The sequence below is a fragment of the Ptychodera flava genome, chromosome 11, assembly GCF_041260155.1.
Source record: "Ptychodera flava strain L36383 chromosome 11, AS_Pfla_20210202, whole genome shotgun sequence".
NCBI lineage: Eukaryota > Metazoa > Hemichordata > Enteropneusta > Ptychoderidae > Ptychodera > Ptychodera flava.
This window is the reverse complement of record NC_091938.1, coordinates 39,709,302-39,731,822: the sequence shown is the minus strand read 5'-3', so window position 1 is coordinate 39,731,822 and position 22,521 is coordinate 39,709,302. Positions and strand designations below refer to the sequence as shown.

The window sequence follows — 22,521 nt, the reverse complement described above, 5'->3', positions numbered from 1 at the left end:
GTTTGACCGGTAAATAGCATTTTTTACAGTTAGTTATATTAATGCTATCCGCACAGGCTCAATAAACTTGTGGAGGTCCAAAATTTCCACCAAAAGGGGGACAGACAAGTCCGTCCAGGGTTGCCATGATAGAGATCTGCCATGATAAAATGACTGCATGGACAGTGAACTCCAGAATCATCCCGGAATTTATCATCATTCTGATCAACAAGGCACGCTTATTCTAAAGACATGTCATTATATTTTACATGTCAGAAAAGGATTTATTTTAGCTGCTTTTCAAAATTACGGTTAGCACGCAGAGTGTTTGCATGTACGTGATGTGTCTGCATAACTTGCCGAAATGTCCTTAGGAAAATAGACTTTCAGCTCGTTGAAAAAAGCGCTTAACCACCGTGACAATAAAGGCGAGGTATTTCATGTATAATGCAACAGGTAATGCAATAGGAATTCCCTACAACAAAACAGGTTTTGTAGAGGGAACGAAGCGTATGCAAAATGTTGGCCTAATCCCCTACAACGGCTGCGCAATGTACACATGACAACAATGGGTATCTATAAAAGTGAATGCGTCAACCATTAGACAGGGCTGTGTCCGGGTTATATCCGTGTGTGCTATGATAATTGAGGATATCATACTAGGCGAGTGGTATTGTAGAGAGAGTTTTCTTTTGCATTTTCGACTAATGATAGGAAATATTAAAAATTTCCATATTAGTATGTGGTTTGTAAGAGGATAACACAAGCACTGTTGATCTAAGTGGTAAGGCTAGGCAACATAGTTGAGGTAATGTTGTACGTGTGTCTAAATGACTCGATAGATCACACCATTACGCGTTTCTTTGTACGGATGCACTTTCACTGACAACCGGTCGACTGCCTAGTTAGTACCTGCACGTACAATAGCATAAAAAGTCTGTCCAGGCTTGGAACCAATATGTCATCTTTCGTACGATGTTACTCCTGACCTGCCTTTTATCGCGCAAAACCATGCGGCAAGAGTAATTGAAATCTTTGATTCGCGTCCACTAAAATTTAGAAAGACAAGCGATTTAAGCCAGAAACATAAGATTTTATACACGCAAGTTTTATATTTACTTGATTATTACCATGTAACATGTGTGCCCATTCCAGAAGAAAGAAAACATTTTCACCGCCATAATTCACACGACAATGTCACAAGGATTCGTAAACAGGAGTCATATTCAAATACTCTGAATTGCTTTTTACATGAAAATGTTCAGAAACCTACGCACGCAGGGACATGAAACAAAGAGTTAAACTACTGTGGCCCCGACCTTCAAGAAAGACTTCAGAACAGCGCTTTTACGATGTCATGATGGGTATCTTATTTCAGCACAGAACTACGCGTAAGTCACTGTAACTATTGCAGCATTTTATATTCTGAGAAGAGTCCACCTACATTCGTTGAAGTTTCAATTAGAGTGTCGAAACACGCCACAAGCATATAGCAAAAAGTTGAAATGGTGAGTAATTTAGATAAAGGCAACTTGTGTGGTGTCGGTCTCATATGATGACCTTTTGAAGACTGGAGACAGGCTACTCGCCAAACTTTCATTTGAAGTTTCCCGTTTCCATGTTCCATGTACAAGTTCAATTAACACTTGACCAGATATGAACTGAAAATGCTCACGTGTTTCATACATTTATGTGTAAATTTGAACCTTTGCCACATGTTTGCAACTTCATTGAAAGTATTATGATCAACATAATGAACAATAATCACCGCCGATTAATTCTCAAAGGTCATGAAGTATACAAATATGTAATTAGCTGAAATAAAAATATTAAAGTTCTTTGACTGCCGTCATTGTATCACCATTTTATATAGCAAGTGTAATTACCGTTGGCCAAGTCCTTCAAGCCATATATGCCGAGCTGTGAAAGCTCATTAGATATGCAAATTGTAAATTAGCTGACATGAAAATGTGAAATGACTTTCGATATTGTTTTAACCAGGTATAATCATCAATGTTGTCAGTTTTTGCCAACTTTGATCAAGTAAATCCCAGTATATATCCCTAATAAGCAAAGTTCATTAAATATGTAAATTAGGAACTGACTTAAGGTGGTTGGAAAGGCTAGAGCGTCAGTTATAAATTTCAACAAAACTATTCAAATATAAAAGTAGTCAACATTCCCTGTGGAATAAGAAAAACTAGACATTTGGGCACAAAGGCATTGCAGAGTTATAGCCTGTTAAAACTTCTGAAAAACTGACCAAATAAGAAGAAGTTGGGGAGTCCTTAGTGTATTAACTATGGTAGAGGTCCCCTAGCTTTTAATAAAATGTTTGAAAAGGGAAAGTCATTATTTGCTGTTTTTCAGGAAAGTTTGACAAGGCGGTGCTGGCATTCACAGTGAGTGACTGCTATTGTAAATGCATTTTTAGATTCTTTGAGTGTCAAAGAGGTGTCAAAAGTGAGATTAACCAAAAAAACTGCTCTATGACTTCAAAAGAGGGGTGCAAATATGGCTTGTTTTCAACATTTTTGACAGAATAACAGTTTTCCTACATAATTGTATACCAATTTATTCCAACTTTGAAATGAGATATGGACATGGAATTTTACAGCCTATTAACAAGGTTACAGATAAGATTTGTACGGCACAATTTTCCTGTATTTGAAGTACTTTTTGAAAAATTACATTTTGAAATTTGAAAGAATTTTTATTAATTTTTTGATATATAAACCCATGTAAAATCATAAAAACAAATTTTATTTACAAATCCTGCAGTACAAATCTTACAATAAATAGTGTCAACATATTTATTACTAATTTGGTAATATTAATACTATCCAATTATTATTAAATTCAAATATGTAAAAAAAATATGAAAAATTAAATTTTAATATTTACTGGTGTCATATTTCAAAATCGTGGCTGCAAATATACAATTTTTATATTCTTTGGAGAAAATATTAACTAAGGGAGTTATCCTGAAAATGTGAACTAAATATCTTGATTCTAACACTTGAAATTTGACATTAACTCTGAGAAAAGAATTGGTGCAAAAATAGCCTTTCCAACCACCTTAAGTAAAAATGCTTAATGATTGTCAATAATGTTGTATCATGGTATCTGCAATATATGTAGCAAGTTTTGTCAACTTTGGTCAAGTCAATTCAGATATATATCTCTAATTAGGAAAGTTCATTAAACATGCAAATTAGGAATTGGCTGAAGAGAAAATGCTTAATGACTTTCAATAATATTGTATTACAGTGTCTGAAATGTACATAGCAAGTTACATCAATTTTGATCAAGTCAATTCAGATGAATATCCCTAAGTATGAAAATTCATTTAATATGCAAATTAGGAATTGGCTGAAGTAAAATGTCTTTTGACTTTCAATAATGTTATATCACAGTATCTTTGATGTATATAGCAAGTTTCAATGACTAAAATCAAGTTAAATTGTATTGCTAAGTTATCCCTATATACCAAAAATCAGACCTCTAGCTCTATTGGCTGGCTCAGAATTAGATATGCACATAATTAATTAGGTACAGGATGTGATGTCATAAGGTCTCCCATCATACCAAATATGAAGGGTGTAGCACTTGGGTTTACTTAGTTATGGCCATATATGTATATTTGAGGTTAAAGGTCATTGGGGTCACATGACATTTTGTCAAAAAATTGTATTGCTAAGTTATCCCTATATACCAAAAATCAGACCTCTAGCTCTATTGGCTGGCTCAGAATTAGATATGTGCATAATTAATGAGGTACAGGATGTGATGTCATAAGGTCTCCCATCATACCAAATGTGAAGGGTGCAGCACTTGTGGTTACTTAGTTATGGCCATATATGTATATTTGAGGTCAAAGGTCATCGGGGTCACATGACATTTTGTCAAAAAAATTGTATTGCTAAGTTATCCCTATATACCAAAAATCAGACCTCTAGCTCTATTGGCTGGCTCAGAATTAGATATGCGCATAATTAATGAGGTACAGGATGTGATGTCATAAGGTCTCCCATCATACCAAATATGAAGGGTGTAGCACTTTTGGTTACTGAGTTATGGACATATACTCATATTTAAGGTCAAAGGTCATCGAGATCACATGACATTTTGTCAAAAAATTTGTATTGCTAAGTTATCCCTATATACCAAAAATCAGACCTCTAGCTCTATTGGCTAGCTCAGAATTAGAAATGCACATAATAAAGAGTTGCAGGAAGATGCCAAGGTCAAAGGTCAAGTGGAATCCCCAAAATTGTGGAGAGCAATTTGGTCCCCTACTGGCCATTGTCCGAATAGACGCTGGCTGTCTTGGACTTTAACATAGGCCAGAATAAGCCATTGCCATAGCTTAGCTGCATAGGTATAGGGGAGGTGCAAAGGTCATAGAAAAATCAGAAAAATAATACTTTAAAAATCTTCTTCTCAAAATTGGCAAGACCTGTGACTTTGATATTTGGCATGAAGGAGCAAGGCTATAAGGTCTAACCAGGATTAGGTTGGTAGCGGGTCGAGTTGACTGGGGTCGAGTTGGTTAGGGGTCGAGATGTCCAGAAACCATGGTCATCATGCTTCCCATAGACTACCATGTATCACAAAAATTAAAACTGTGATAACTTCATTAATATGCAAGCCACGCCCACCAAAACCTTTTCAGTTCTAGCCATTTGAATTCTGAAGATGTCTACCAAATTTGACTGAAATACGTTCAGCCGTTTTTGAGATAATGGGGATACAGACACACGGACACACGGACACACACACACACAGACACACACACACACAGACAGACATGTCTAACCATATCTCACGTGTGTGAACACGTGAGCAAAAAATGGCGAAAGTTGGCCACTTCAGATCAACCTTAAGTTCTCTTAACCCGTCAACGGCACGATAAAGAGCCTTAGAAAAACCCTTATTGTTCAACTCCAGCAACATTCATTCTCATGAGCGATGCATAATTCGATGCACCGCTAACATGAACACACTGCATTTCATATTTTTATGCTAGTATAGTTTTCATCGCACTGAAATTTAGACCGACAGCTTCATGTGAGATGAATGACATGCAAATATTAAACCAGGATAACCTACAATGATACGGCATACTGAGCCACATACCAATTTACAAATCAAATCAGTTTACAAATCAAATCTCAACATAATCCTAGGGGCCAGTTCTATTCGTAAGGCCATAGGAGAGCCCTTGATAAAATCTGATTCTATACCAAAGATTAGGCTCAGAGCTCTTCCGCTTTGCCTATTAATCAATTAGGCACAGTTAAGGCAATATGCGCCTCGAAAGTGAACGACTTAAACTTTTGCTCACACTTTCCTCAGTGAAACTTTTCATCATTCTCTTACCAAAGTAAGAATAAAAGTCGGGGATCATCGTGCAAAATTTGACACTAGAGAGACAAATTACCTTAGATTTCCTGATATTTGAAATTCAAAATGGTTGCCATGCCTGTATTAACTCTATGGGGAAAAATAAAATTTTAGATTTCTGAAAAACTAAGACGGTGAAAACTTTTCTTTCATCAAGAGATTTGAAATAAGCCCCAACAAGTGGTAGATCAGAAGAGAATTGATTTAATTTGAAACTCCGAATTTCTGTCCCCGAGGCGCGTTGTACCTTAACAAAGATGCGTTCAGAACTGTTACATCTTAGTGAATTCTCGTTACAGGTATGCGGACTCTCAAAATTTTAAAATACTATTTTGATCTACCGCTTGTGGTGGTTATTTTCAAAATCATGGAATAACTAAACTTTTCACTGTCTGATATTTGTGAAGATCGAAAAGATTTATCCATGGAGTTATCACACGGATAGTAGCCATTTTGAATTTAAGGTGTCAGTAAATATTGGGTTTTTTATTACTCGGGTACCAAATCAGATTTTTATTTTTACTTCGAAAGCAAATGATTTATAGTTTTCTTAGGGAAAGTTATGGCAAAAAATATCAGTCTTTCAATTTTCGCACGACCTTCAATTATTGGAAACTTAGTTGTCTACATCCGAGTCCGTATACCGTGTCACGTGAGAGGAAGAAGACTCCAATCATATTGTAACTCTTGGGCGTTTTGTGTATGTCCAACCAAGACATATCTGAATACTGAAAGTACTGCCACGATGTCGACATAATACGTTAACCAGAACAACTCCTGAATTTAGAACATTACTGTACTTCAAACTCGCACAGTCATCGATTCACGGAAGTCAAAATGCATGATATCACACAATGGAATGAATCATCTCAACTTTTGAGTTGCTCACCACAGGTTCCGTCTGTGTGTAATTTTTTCCAAGTAGTTCCGTTTCAAAATGAATAACACGAATAGTTATGTAAATTCAACTTTTTCAGTTTTTTAAGATAAACAAAAGTTTAGTCTGCGCTCGAACACTTGAAATCAGTCGTGGTTAGTACATTGAAAGACTCGTCAAGAATGAGTCGCACTGTATTATCTGATCTCATCGAGACAAACGTAATGTTAAAACCTTCTGAAGAGGACAACTGTCACACAGTCAATACTTCTACATTTGATTGCGATAAATACTGAAAATAACTGGTGTAAATGATGTGACTTTTTTCGACATGAATCAGCAAAGTTACTCCAATATCTGTTTTTATTATTATAGTCAGTCGTGTGGGTCAACAAAAGTCAATCGAAGAAATCAACTACACTCCTGTGGCAGAGGTAAATCAAAGATATGGTAATGGGTGTCGGACCATTATTTTCCATATAAAGGTGTATGGAAGGCTAAAGCTATTGTTTTAGACCTTGGTTTTGTCAGGTGTACGGTTAGTTGCCAGTGATATAGTTTGGTGGGACGGGATCTTTAAAAACGCAGGAGGAAAGGCCAACAATCTCTGGCTGACATCAAAACTGCTCTATTTAAGGTATAAAACATTACCAGGTCAGTGAGATATATTTTATTTGCAATATTAAGTTTGACCATCCTGAACCACTTATTATGCATATCCTCTTCCCTGCTCAGGGGATATAGATAAATAAAACATGATAAAACATGATCGTAACAAACAAAACTCATCGCGTTTAGGGGACTCCGAGGGTTTTCACTATACTTTTCTCACCGTGCTCAATACGTCAAGGTTACAGGTTTGATTTGAGCACATGGTTACTTTTCAACAGTACTGTACTTTGATTATTATTCCTTCACACTATCAGCGGCTCATGTACGTTTAGACTGAAACATTCAGTTCAGTCGTCCAGGTGCTCAGTAGAGTGGGCGGAGTCAATGTTTTACCCATACAGCAGCAGTGATCAAAGGAGCTTAATACTAGTTGGGGAGAAGAGACATAGGGGAAGGTCAATGACATGTCTGTCCCCATAGAGATAGTCCAATGAAACAATGTGAGCCATGCAAGGGGTTGATATACCTGCTTTTTATTTGTACGATGCTAATGCTACACAAGCCACTAAAAATCCGTGAGTATAGGGAAAAACCGAAAAACATTCACACGGAGAGAAATGCAAATTTTACAATGAGTTGTAATATAACAATCATAACGATCAATAGTATTCTTACAACTGCATCCGGGTTTGTGTCCGGGTTGACTCCAAGTGGTTGAGCAGTCATGCGTACCTTGCCAGGTGAAACAAACAATGTTCAGTCGTTAATACTCTTAAATACGCGCTGAAACATAGATAGTCTATGGCTGAACTCAGTTTCTCTAACAGGACGTAAAAGACACAAAACAACGTAGAACGTGATCTGAAATATCACGTCACTGTTTTCAAGTTTCTTGGTGTTCACCTTTCATATGGCTTGTCATGGCATGAAAATAGAACACCTAGTAAAGAAAGCACAGCAGCGTCTCTATTTTCTCAGACGTTTAAAGAAATTTGGTATGAATCGCTCTATATCTTGCTCAATTTTTATCGTTCTGTAATAGAAAGTATTTTAACATATGGCATCACTATCTGGTTCAACAATATCACCGAGAACGAATTGAATGCTCTTGAACGTGTTGTACGTGTATCACAAACAATCACTGGGCAGAATTGCCGTCTTTACAATCCATCTATCACTCAAGATCTATCCGCAAAGCTGAGGCAATAATCAACGACTCGAGTCATCCCGCTATTGTTACCCTCTAGTAGGCGATATCGGAGTATCAAAACGAGAACGGTCCGCTTTAATAATATTTTTATCCATCTGCAATACGTATTTTAAATCAATCCTAGCTTTGTGCGCCATTGTTTTCAAGGTTTCGCTCAATAATTGTATTTTTTATCAGCGTTTTTGACAGCATTTTTAGTATGTATAATTTTACTTGTATGTTCGGTTTGTCTTGTCTTTTATGAGCGCATGTGGAAAGGCAATTTCCATATATATAGTTATTATAGTCCATGTATAGTTATTATTATTACATCATTTGCCTCTGATGTTAAACGATTGATCATACAAGAACAGCGAAGAATTAATATTATATTACCATGCCCTGCCCGTCGCATTTTGATTGGTCGAGCTGAACCACGTGACTGACCACAATACACAATAATGGTTTGTTGAATAATAAGATTAATAACTCAAAGTATCGTAATTTTACAGCTCAAACGTAAATCACAATCAATCACAAAATAAAATGGAGCACTTGTAGGTCAAGTTGAGATACTTTTTTTCTGAAAACATCTCCGGATTTGCCAATTTTTTACAGCGCGCGTGACAGTGCGTCGCGTATTGCTCAGTTTCTGGGGCCCAGTTGTCGTTCGCTCCTGAAATTTTCGGAAATTTTGACGGTTTTCTTTGGTTCGCTGATAATATAATGGAAATAACAGACTCCGCTCTGACCATTAACGTTTATTTATGGGCGCGGGCTCGAGGAAAGCCAAATTAACGGCTCGGCAAGCCTCGCCCGTTAATTTTTGGCTTTCCTCTCGCCCTTGCCCACAAATAAACGTTAATGGTCAGCGCGTCGCCCGTTATTTCTATAACATACATACGCACGCTGTGACAGTGTTGATGGAAATAAAAATATGACGCTGCATGAAGCTGTAGAAAGCACAACAACGATTTGTATCAAAATTGCTAACTTTTGTGAATAAACCTGTATAAAAATGTATGGACATTGAATATAATGTATAAATTCTTTTGCTATTACCATAAGCTATTGAGAGCAATATTTAAAAGAAACATCCGTGAGAGATCTACAAAATCCAAATATCATATCTGTTTTCCTGTTAAAGTGCCATGGTATTTATTGCAAACTGTAAATTAAGGACAATCTTGGGATCCTTCTGTATTTCACATTGCTGACAAGCTAAACGTCTTAATCTTCGTCTTTATCCTTGATAAGTGCACTTTGTTAAATATAGGATCCAAATAGTATGATATTCTAACCTATTGTGCCCTGCACTCATTCAATAGAAAACCCGGCTAACCTATATCCGGCACGAGCTTGTGCTTCAAGCAATGAAGTGCGCAAATCATGCTTGAATTAAGCAATTATGTGAGTTAAATGCGATATTTTGATTGTCAATGCTATACTTTTGATTTCATCGAGTTGCTCTCTTAAGCTTCACTTCTGAGTATTTCATGTAGTTATTCCAAACGTGACTTTTCTGTGTCTTTCAGATCCACAGTTTTACAGGCGTATCGTGCTTCAGCACATCATCAACGTTGGATTAAGCTGGTGCACGTGGCTTGCTGTACATGGAAAACAGCTAGCAATCTTGTGGTACATATGGAGGTGGTGGTAGTACCGTTGGAAATGAGTGAACCTCTGCATCCCGGAGTTGTGAGTTATACGCTACGTTGAGTTGACGTCACAGTGTACCTGTCGTTAACTTGAGTTTCCATGTGCTCTGACTGAATGGCTCCAATGGTGTAATTCGCCGATATGGCAGAGTCAATTCCTCTGTTGGTTGCATGACTTATATTCATGTTTGCCAGAGGCAAGTCACAGCTGCCTCGGTTGTTGATCACTTTTTTCTGCGCCCGCATCTGAAAACAAAAGAAGACTTCTATATTATGTGGATTCACATTTAGTGAAATATACGACTTCTTCTGAAAAAAGCTAAGACAGACGGTAATGATGACTTTAAGTTGTATATTTGAAAATTTGAATAAAGTTATGTCATCAAAATAAAAAAGTTTGTAACCGCACAAGTTTTCAAAATCGCATATGCAAGTTTTCTCATGTTCCCCTGTTTTTGCTTAATTGACGGTTTAAAGCTAACCTATGGGACAGAATAAAATTTGAGGGCCACGTATTTCGTTAAAATTTTATGAATTATTCTAAGCTGATAAGGCATGATGGACTTCCTTTCACAAATACTCGCCTGGCCATTAATAGAACATATTTATAAAGGCGGTAATAACAACTTACTTCTGATACAATAAGATAACGATAATGATGACGATAACGCCGACTGTAGCTATTGCTATGGCAACTGAAACAATGCTGAAGTCATCTTGAACTTCATTATCTTCTTCAAATCTTCCCTTAGTGAGTGTTCGGAATATACTTCCTGGGGGCCTGGATGATTTTCAGGGAGGGGGGGGGGCACCCATATTCCCCAAGAAAATGAGGGGGAGGGGGCAGACAAAAATATCACAGTCTTTTAGGGGGGTTAAGGAAAAAATCACATCAATTAAATCAATTTGCCAGAAGTCCTGATCTTTAAAATTATGCATAGCTGTCAAAAATGTCTGCTGAAAAATTTACTGGCTCCTACGTGAAAAGGGTGGATTTTCAAATAATTCTGTATGTACATCCAGAAGATCATGTGCACCAATTCTATGGTGTCAGATTGTTGAAATATTGACCATAGCATCCTGTGTACACAAGTAATTTGCTGTAGTCTAAGAAGTGATCTCAGTCTGTCTGAATCAAGGAAAATTGTGGGTAGGCTTACATATTGTTTAACGATACTAATACATTCGAATCCCATTTGTTCTGATTAATACGATCTAGGATTTCTCAGTGACTGCTGGCAGAAAAGGCCAAAAAAACAAATTAGCATGTTCTGTTTCCTATCACCTGAAAACAATCATGACTATTTTAAGCTTGTAAAAGAATGTGAAATATGCATGCTCTGTCAACTTGAAAAAATGTTCTGCTGAAAAACTGACTTTGACGTATCTAGGGTTATCAGTATTTATGAACACTGAATTGTGAATGGAACTATAGCAGAAATATAACGTATACATTATATGAATTCATGTTATGGATAAGGTCTTCTGTTCAACAAAGGTTCTGAAATATTCCTCAGGATTGTTGCTTTCGGTGGCAGCCACTTTGTTTTGAACCTTTAAGCTATAAAAACAGGAATTTCGACAGACTTAAGGTACCGTTCAGTTTTTACGGCGGGGGGGGGGGGGCGGCAAAATCCAGGGGGGGGGGGTCATCATAATTTGGAATCCGCAAAGGGGGGGTCATCGCTTTTTCACTGGTAGGAAAGGGGGGTCACCACATTTTCAAAAACATAATACCAACAATAAAGTTCACTTTATGCCATGGCCATGATCGACCCTCTTTACCGGCGGGCCGCCTTCGGCGGCCCACTTCAATAAATATACATTATGTATTACCCATGACCCTCTTAACAGGCAGACGCCTTGGCGGCCCACCCCAATTAGGTTTACTTCATGCAATGGCCATGATTGACCCTCTTTACTGGTGGGCCGCCTTCGGCGGCCCACTACAATAAATATACATTATGTATTACCCAGACCCTCTTAAGGGCAGACGCCTTTGGCGGCCCACTCCAATTAGGTTTACTTCATGCAATGGCCATGATTGACCCTCTTTACCGGCGGGCCGCCTCCGGCCGCCCACTACAATAAATTGACTTTATGTAATACCCCACGGCAATCTTACCGTAAAATTGCCAATTGAAGCCGCGGCTTGTATTAGAAACATTTTTGAGGGACCCCTGGGATCACGCACTGAATAATGGTAATGGCCGCGCACCTTCAGCGGCCCTGTCCAGTAAAGTCTACTTTATGCAATAGCCATGATCGACCCTCTTTACCGGCGTGCCACCTTTGGTGGCCCACTAGAATAAAGTTGACTTTACGTAAATCCCATGACCCTCTTAACCGGAGGGCTGCCTTTGGCGAACCACTCCGATAAAGTTTACTTTATACAATGTCCATGGACATGAGTTGTCTATGGAAATGAAGTTAAAAATGCCTTACAGTCGTCCTAATTAACAGACGTTTCAATGGATGTGGCTGAGAAGTTTGTGCACTGGCATCGAATAAAGTGCGCCGCGTACCGGAGTTCAAATCCAAACCATGCGGGTAAATTTGACATATGGGTTTTGGTTATTTTTCAGGGGGGGGGGTCATCAATTTTTTCGTCTGACAAAGGGGGGGGGGTCATCATTTTTTCACAAAAAATGCAGGGGGGGTCTATATCTTTTTGAACACCGGCGACAAGATTTTGCCGCCCCCCCCCCAGGCCGTAAAAACTGAAGCTCCCTAACAGAGTATCACGATTTTGTGAACGCATGAGTAATGTAAAGTCTGCTATTGTTGGTAAATCATATTAAAAGTACGGCAAAAATTTCTCTCTCATTTCATGATATATTGGGTAAAAAGATTTTTACAGCGATTTAATTGTAACTCTGAAAATGTTTTATATCATGTATTATCCTGCAAAGTGTGATAAACTTGTCAGACTGTATGTAAGCATGCACATATATTTGGGGGCATAGAAAAAACTCAGGAAATATGAGGGGGCATAGATTTTCTCCTTAATTTACCAGTGGTGGCCATGGAAAAAAATCACCAGGAAAATAGAAAATCCTCCAGGCCCCCCTTTGAAGCAAATTCTGAACACTTCCTTAACAGCACCGTTTGCTACGGTTGTCTCTATGATATCAGTATCACCTGAAAAAGTAAATAAGTCTCACAATGCATTGTATTGGACATAAAACATTTTTGACCTGACACTATGATGACCTATGACATGATCCAGGGATCCAAATTCAAAAGGTTGAACTGTTCAATTTACGGTCACACGTTCACTTTTCTATCATTGAGATACTTTTGAAGTAGTACCAGCCGTCGCTAACATTCACAACAACTTCTAACATTGTTAGAGTCAGGTAAATATACAAAGTAATAAAATGTTCTCCTAACTTTCAGTGCGCACCCATTGAGCAGTCCAAAACAATATTTGAGAATCAGGTGATCCCTCAGTCACCACATATCCTATATCCATGGTCCACGTTTCGGTGGAATCATAGTGCAGTCCTAGCAAAGTCTCACCGTCACATCGTCTACCGTCTTCATTAAAGAATTACTTCAAAATTCTTCTTTTTGTTTATAAAATCTTGCACACTTTGACACCTGCCTATCTTTCTGACCTGGTGACAGTTCGCGTTCCTATGGTTGACATGCTGAGCGTTCGCACCCGTTTTGGAATCAGTAAACTGGGAACAGAAACACTTTGGCTATCGTTCTTTCTTCTCGAATGCAGCTCCAACTCTATGGAATGCCTTATCAAATGAAATTAGGTTGTCACCATTTTGGCTTCTTTTAAACATAGAAAGCACTGTACCTAAGTCGTCGGTTTGTTGTTCTTGTCTATACTTAATTAATTATTTTAGCATGTAGTATTGTTAAGTGTGTCTTTTTATCAGTGCAGTTTTAAAATAATACTAATTTGTAATCTTTCTATTTTTATGATCTTTGTAATTTTATTGTAAAACCTTTTGATATTTTATTGATAGAAATTGCTCTAGAAAAATAAAAGATGATGATGATGATGATGATGATGATGATGATGATGATTATTATTATTATCATTTGGATACAGGTACATATCTTCTTCATTGACCCTCTAAAGCCTGACTTTCTGCTTACATACCTTAACATCTACATATAGGGGTTTAGGCCTGAGAAGTTTTAACTGTCACTTGTATCATCTAAATCTTCTTTTTCTATAATCTATGACAATGTGACAACTCCCATCTTGTTAAACGAGTTGTACGAGTATTTCTTGAAGTGCCAGCATTGATGGAAATGTAGCAGAACAACACCTGTGTAAGGCAATGAGGATGTGCCAAGGTCTGTTTGAGTACTCACCTAGACATTGTAGGTTGTCATCTGCCAAGTGATAACCGGAACCACAGTTACAGGTAAAACTACCCATGTTATTGAAACAGCTTCCCTGACAGCCTCCGTTGTTGTACAGACACTCATCCTTATCTGTGCATTATAAACATTGAAAATTAAATATTAGTCCTTCTACATAACTGAGACTTCATTTAAATCAATATTTCTGAATACATTCTACATCATATACATTGCCTCATTCTACTGCTTATGGTCTATTGTGGCATGCCTTTTATATTATGGGAAATTATATTATAGCTTTGTCAATACCAGTGAACTTTGTGATGTCATACCCTCAGATTATTACTGATAATGTATCTGATTATCCAGCATTGTGGCCCAAGATGTTTTCTACATCTACAAATTCACTGGCATCGCCAAAACTATAAATTAATAGCAATAATGTACCCCCTCCCGGCAAATAATTGACCCTCGGGACTTCGAATTTTTCAGTTCACATTTACTTGTACTGCGACCGATATATTTCATAATAATAAGGACCCTGCAACAGTGTATTGTTTGTTGGCATAGCACAACTTTCTTGTAATCCATAATGTACTTGGCTTCGCCTCCTAAATTATATAGTGCACAGTTTGCTTTCATCCATATGGGCCAAGAGGGGGTACATTATTGTTTAAATAACAGTGAAAACTATTTTGTATAACAATTAAACCAGTTTCTGTTGTCCATACAATTAAGCTGCATGTCTATTAGGGTTGCTATTCATAGAATCGCTTATGGTGTCTGTCTTGGGAGATCGATGTTTTGACGTAGCGAACAGTAGATAAATTTAGAAGTTGTACATTTTAAGATCACAATCTGTTCAGACAACGATGATGATGATGCTGATGATGAAAGTATCATGATGATATCAATGATGAGAAAGGTGATAGCAGAGAGAGAGTGTTTGTTAGAAGTTCAAATAAAGATACTAAAATTTAATTTACATGTCCAGTTTTGTCTTGAGACTCCTGACATCTTGATTCCACTTAAAGAAACACAATTTGTTCTTGTCATGCAACTGGACTACATAACTTATCCCTCATATCAAACTGATCGTTTTATTGAGCGATTGTTATGCTATGTGAATGACATCCTGTAAGATAGTATGTACATTCATGAGGAAGATGAACAAACAGGATACAGAATAAGATGAGACATTGCCAAACAAAAGTATATGTGGCACCTTTGCAGCTTCTCAGGTCGCTGTCTAAGATAGCAAGCAGGTGAGATGTGTTCACATTTCTTAGTGCGTGTTACGAGACGTGCGGCCGCATTCTGAACTGACTGAAGTTTTCTAAGCTGATAGTCAGGAATCCCGTGCATCAGGCTATTACAATAGTCTAGTGAGGTGACAAAAGCATGTACTAATATCTCTGTGGTCGGCATATCTATCAAAGAACGAATTTTACCGATTTTGTACAGTGCAAAAAAGGCAGATTTACACGTGTTATTTATTTATTTGATTTGACATATAACCATTCGAATCGAGCAGAACACCAAAATCTTTAACTGTAATGGACGTGGTAACATCGAAAGTACCGATCTTGAGACTGTCGAATTTAGTCACATCTCTCTTAAAATGCGATGAAAAGTGAACTACCTCAGTCTTTTCATCATTTAGGATCAGCATGTTTGACCTCATCCATTGACGCACATTATCAATGCATAATTCAAGATCCAACTTAACATCGTCTGGACTATTACAAACAACATAAATCTGAGAATTGTCAGCGTAAAGCATGTAATCAAGGCCGTGACAAGAAATAATATCATCAAGAGGAGTTGTGTAAAGAGTTGAAAGTAAAGGTCCCAAGACAGAACCTTGTGGGACACCAAATCGTAGAACAGCATCTTGTGATATTGTGGAATTAATACAAACACGTTGAACACGGCCTGTTAAACAGGAACGAAACCACTGTAAGGATGAATCTGTTATTCCAAAACGACACACTGCAATCTATTGAGAAGATTTTCATGGTCCAGAGTATCACAAGCAGCTGATAAATCCAGCATAACCAAAATGACATCCTTTCGTGAATATAATGCTGTCATATGTCATCATTATGAACCCTAAGCAAGGCTTTTTCAGTACATTGATTAGCACGGTAAGCTGACTGGCATTTTGCATACAATTTATTTCTGATAAATAGATTTTCAATTGATCCGCGACAATACGCTCTAAACATTTGGACAAAAAACATAAATTTGAAACTGGCCTATAATTTTTAAGAATATTGTTATCAAGACTAGGTTTCTTTATCAAAGGCTTAATAAATGCAGTTTTAAAAACGTGCGGAACAGTACCTGATAAAAGCGAGCTGTTAAAAAGGTGAGTTAAAAACGGAGCGATTTCATAAATACAATCTTTAAAAACTTCAGTTGGTAAAATATCTAAAATGCACGATTTAGAAGATGACTTTTTGGATCATATCACAAAAAATTGACGTGCATATCTATGACATTGGTCAATGTCCTTGTACCAACTTTGAATAAAATCGGTTGAAACATGTCTGAGTTATGGCGCTGTACATAAAAAATCGTAATAAAATGGCCGCAATATTAAAATATGATAAAAATATGATTTTTGATTTTAAAACTAACTTTAAAACATAATTTTCACTGACAAGACTAAAAGATGACAACGAACAGTTGAGAAAAAGATAAATAGCATTGTCAATAACTGGAACTAGGCCTTCTCTGTATTTCTCTACTCTCTGCTGGAAGAATTTCAAAAATGTGTCATTAAGCTCATTAGGATGGACATTTGTCGGCTGAATTTTTGCACTGGTCTTCTTCGATCCAGTCAGCTCATCAACGATCGCGAAAAGTCGTTTAGAGTCTGCAGTGTTTATTCGAAATCAAGTTCAAATTTTGCTTTTTGTTTTCAAAATTCTTCGTAGCGAATGTCCACAGTATTTGTCATCATTGGTGGCTATAAATATCCCTGAGCGTGCTCTCCGTTCATCTAACACAATACTTCTTACCAGGCGTGACGCTAGGGGCACTACAGTTTATTATGGTTATTGCGCATTTTCAATTACTGCCCCATTGTTGTGGAATGAGCTTTCTTTTGATGCTCAGTGTCTTAGTTGGTCTTGTGAGTCTTTTATTATAAAACGTTGTCTTACAACTCATCTTTTTAGTCCCCACGGACACCGTCCGGGGGGACTTATAGGTTTGGTCATGTCCGTGCGTGCGTGCGTGCGTCCGTCCGTCCGTTCACGCAGATGATGCCTTGGTACAAGGATTACTTCATATGTCATACAGATGCACGTCGATTTGTTTTCTGATATGATCCAATATGGCCGCCAGGCTGCCATTTTATTACGATTTTTTCATGTACAGAGCCATAACTCAGACATGTTTCAACCGATTTTATTCAAAGTTGGTACAAGGACATTGACCAATGTCATAGATATGCACGTCAATTTGTTTTGTGATACGATCCAATATGGCCGCCAGGCGGCCATTTTATTACGATTTTTTTTATGTACAGCGCCATAACTCAGACATGTTTCAACCGATTTTATTCAAAGTTGGTACAAGGACATTGACCAATGTCATAGATATGCACGTCAATTTGTTTTGTGATATGATCCAATATGGCTGCTGTGTGGCCATTTTGTTATGTTTTTTTCTTGTACATAGCCATAATTCAGGCATATCTCAACTGATTTTATTCAAAGGTGGTACAAGGACATTGACCTATGTCATACATATGCACATTGATTTGTTTTGTGATACGATCCAATATGGCCGCCGTGTGGCCATTTTTTTATGATTTTCCATGTCCTGAACCATAACTCAGACATGTATCAAGCAAATTTATTCAAAGTTGGTACAAGGACATTGACTTATAGTATACATATGTACGTCGATTTGTTTCTCGATATGGTCCAATATGGCCACATGGTGGCAATTTTGTTATGTTTTTTTCATGTCGAGAGCCATAACTCTGGCAAGTCTCAACTGATTTTATTCAAAGTTTGTACCTGGACATTGACTTATGTCATACATATACGTGTTGATTTTTTAAACAGTAAGATCAAATATCACTGCGTGGTGGCGATTTTGTTACGATTTTCTCATGTACTGAGCCATAACTCAGACATATTTCCACCAGTATCATTCAAAGTTGGTACAAGGACATTGACCTATTTCATACATGCTCGTCAATTTGTTTCACATCATGTAGCAGTATCATGTCAATTATTGAAGTTTAATAATTAGGCTGATATGTCAAGAAATACTGCATCAAATTTCATGAAACTTTGTACAGATGTTAAGCTCACATTGCTTTAACAGTGAAAAAGACATTTATCAGTGTCATTTTAATTAATTTGTAATTGCATATGTAATGAACTTTCCTAATTAGAATGATATATCCACAAATACAACGTCAAATTTGATGAAACTTGATACAGATGTTGATCTCATAGTGTTGTAAATACTGCATTAAACTTTATGAAATATGGTACCAGTGATAATCTATTAGTGTTAGGATAGTATGAAAAAATGTTTTGCAAGATCCTGTCAACTAATTCCCAGTTGACTCATTTAATGACCTTTAGGATAGTGGCCCTACATTGGTTTTATGTTTTCATCACCATGGAACTCATTCTTGGCCATTGAGTGCCATCTGTATCAAAGTATTTTTATCACAGACCTAATGAAGAGGACTCTATCCTCTTTAAGGACCTGTAATCAAAGTACCCATTAACAAGTGGGGACTGTGTCATCAACGATGACTTGTTAAGCAGTGTTATAGTACTTATCTGTAATTTTATATTGCTGAAATTTGTTTGATGTCATATCTACATGTAATTTTATTGTAATGTACAGGGCACTGTGCCGTAGTATAGTGCGCTTTAAGCAATAAATATTATTATTATTATATTATTAAGCACATGAGTATGTTTCTTGTGTGTTTATACAACTATGGCTGCATCCACCGTCGTTTAGGACGCATTCCACGGTATCTAAGGGAAAACCACATTCCGGAAGTTAGGGAATTAATGTGCACGACTGAACAACGACACACTGCACTTGCCCTGGTTGAGGATTTCACAAACAGTTATAATGACTTGCTGATTGTTTTGCTTTGGCATAAATTACGGAGTGGACATATTCATTACAATGTGATCATAATTAACTTACCATCGCATGATCTGCCATCCCCATTGAGTGTATAACCAGACGGGCATGAACAGTAGAAACTACCAATTGTGTTTGTACAGATACTGTCACAGCCGCCATGACTTCCACTACATTCGTTGATATCTATTTGCAAAAGGAGTAGTGGAATGATAGATTGAATGACATTGACAGAGTAGAAAACTCCCGATTGAGGTACAATTTGGACTCTCGATCTTTTATCAGTTGGTTTTGGTCTACCACTTGGGGCTATCATTTTGAAGTTCACAGAGTATATAAAGTTTTCACTGGCTTATTTTTGTGAAAATCGAAAATTTCAATTTCCTCCAATGGCGTAAAGTTCTCTTACGGAAAGTTTGAGCAAAGGTATAACCTATTCAATTTCAAAGCGCGAACTAGTAGAATGTGTCTCGGGGACAGATATCTTCAGATTTTCAAAATTTTATAATTCTCTTCTGATCTGGGCCACTTGTTGTTGTTAAAGCTTTCGGTGTAGGAAAACTTTGCATAGAGTTAACACAGGGTTGGCGGCCATATTGAATTTCAATTATCAGTAAATCTTGGGCTATTTATATCTCTAGTACCGAAATTTGACCAGTGACCCCCGATTTTTATTCTTGATTGCGAAAAGGTTGACATATTCCTTGAGGAAAATTTGAGCAAAAGTTTAAATCTTTGACTTTTGAGGTGCATATTACCTTAATATAAGTTGCCGCTTTCTTGGCCAACGACTACAAAAAGCGTGGCAGACAAATATATTTTGATTTGAAATTACATATGATAATCGGTCGTTAATAACCAATAAACGAATATAATATCACATTTCTTCAAAATCAAGCAGAAATGAAAAACCGAATTCCCTTTCCAGTTGAAAAGCATGATAACTGAGCTACCGTGGAGTATAAGTTTGGTGTATGACAAATAGCAGAATAGGTACAAACCTTTACAAGTAGGAACAGACCTAGTGTGACATTGTATCAAAGCCAAACTATATTTTTGTGAATTTTCATACAACAGTCAAAATAGCAGGGGTTTAGCCCAAAGGCACTCACGGGATGGGTAGCAGTTGTGGCGGGAAGAGCAAAGAGCACGCGATCGATAGATCAAGCAGACGATTGATTGATCAAGCAGACTACCCAGCCCAGGGGTGCTTGTGGTTTCATTTCTGCACCATACAGGTGTAGCCAACAGAGCTATTCATCAAACAAACTATTCCGGAAGCGATTTTTTGAGGGCAGGAGAAATTATAATTTTGCTTGGGCAGGAGCATTTTTAGCTTTTTGTCGGGCAGGGTAGATATTTATTCAATGTTCTATGATATTTTATGTTTGTTTGTTTATTTATCTATTTGTTTCTATTTATCTTATTTATCTGTATGTTATTTATTATTTATTTATAATATTTGTAAGCATGTTTGTATGTTTGTTTATTTTTTGTTTTATTTATTTATCTATTTGTTTGTTTGTTTGTTTGTCTGCATGCTTGTTTGTTTGTCTTTCCCTGGCGTCCATGTGCTCTCACTTTGTAGAATCGATATCTTCTGTGAGACTCAGAATGTCACTTTTAGTTTACCTCCACAACTTGGAGTTCGTTAGACCAAGACCCATCAATGCAGGTACTGCTAGAGCTTCCGGTCCGATTGTATCCGGCGCTACAAGAAAATGTGATGGTGTCACCGCCAGCATAGCCGTCATTGCCTGGATCTGGAAATCTATAGCCGTTAGAGGGCGCCCCTTGGTCAGAACAACCACTTGGTCCTACAGCTGGAAGGCGAAATACAGTGTTGATATGCGAATCTAACTGTTGACAAGCATGCAAATTGTCCTTGTGAACACAGCATTTGCCCATGATGTTCCTAAATAAATTTAGTCTGAACCTTAATATATTCCTCCAAAATTTTGCTGTATCGAGCATTGAACCATATTCCAATACTTTTAGCTTTAATGCTTTAGGGAGCCGTCATTATTTATGGCCTTGGGGGTCGGAGGAATCTGAGGGGGGGGGGTCACTCAAAAAGAAAGCTACAATGGGGGGGGGCTGCTCAAAAGTGGAGAACAAGAAGGGGGGGGGGCTACTCAATTTTTTGACATGTACCGAAGCATTTAGTGAAGTTATGAATTAATAGTCACGCCAGCGGCTTACTGACTACGCATGCGCATATTTATAATATACTATGCGACTAACCGAAAGTTTACCCTACCTTCATGGGCGCCGCCATGTTTCTTTGAGTACTCGTAAATAAACAAATACAAAACGTGAAAATTGTTATATTACAACATGCCATTTATAAAATATATCTTTTGTTAGCCAGTTAGTGTTATTATCCACCTTGTCGCTGATACAAAATATCGTTAATATTACGCATAAAAAGTAGAAAATGTGAGAAAACTGTCGTGCATATGAACGGGGGGGGGGGCATACGCAAAGAATTCTGGGATTGAATTTTAGAAAAGCGCCACCTGTGTCAATAATTAGATTCAAAAATTTCCAGTTTTTAGACGGAACGCTCTAGTTTTCAGCTTGCAAGTGGAAGGTGGGCAGTGCGGTTACCATTGCAATGGTAACGATGGCATAATACGTCCCTTGTTTCACACAATAGGCTGTTATCATGGTAAAACTTACCACAATTTTTGTCCAACATTTTACACATTACAGAAAATCTATACCTGCACTGCTGCAGGGTTTGACGTCGTGTACGTATGTGAACTGCTTTCATCAGAGGGAAACTGGGCATAGTTGTCATATAAACGTTTATGAAGTAACAATTACAGTTTATCATGAATCAATACAAATAACATTGCCAATCTTAACCCCTGGCGCGACACCAAGGGCTGAGCCCTATATAATATTACAACAATAATAGTAAAGAACAGCAATATGTATGCTTGAGATATGTATGTTCATACTCGGTATATGTACATACACACACACACATAATATATATATATATATATATATATATATATATATATATATATATATATATATATATATATATATATATATATATATATATATATATATATAAAATAAACAGATTACTTCAAGTACAAAGTAATGAAATCTATTACTTAAGTTTCATGCATCTTGCAATCCTCAGATAGTTCCCTTGAGGACATCTGTATACTTCGATATATATATATATATATATATATATATATATATATATATATATATATATATATATATATATACATATACATATATATCGTAATACAGGGGTGTCAAGTGGAAACTAAAATCTCATTACACTATGTGTTTCACGTTGTTGT

At 37.1% G+C, this 22,521-nt stretch overlaps 1 protein-coding gene across 4 annotated transcripts in view; it reads right to left on the bottom strand.

Moving 5' to 3' along the window:
- Positions 1-7,391: 7,391 nt before the first annotated feature.
- LOC139144249 (epidermal growth factor-like protein 7) overlaps positions 7,392-22,521 on the bottom strand; it is a 70,715-nt gene continuing 55,585 nt past the window's right edge. The window contains exons 8-11 of one of the 4 annotated variants that reach the window (XR_011554793.1): positions 19,253-19,375; positions 14,063-14,185; positions 10,353-12,862; positions 7,392-9,967 (exon numbers count right to left, since the gene is read on the bottom strand). Coding sequence is in view for 3 of the 4 variants with exons in the window: in XM_070714915.1 (XP_070571016.1) it covers positions 14,063-14,185; positions 19,253-19,375; positions 20,822-21,012 (437 nt within the window). In the remaining variant the exon portion in view is untranslated. Of the gene's footprint in view, positions 9,968-10,352; positions 12,863-14,062; positions 14,186-19,252; positions 19,376-20,821; positions 21,013-22,521 lie in introns of those variants that run through there. The other 3 variants (XM_070714915.1, XM_070714916.1, XM_070714917.1) reach the window with 3 other exon arrangements.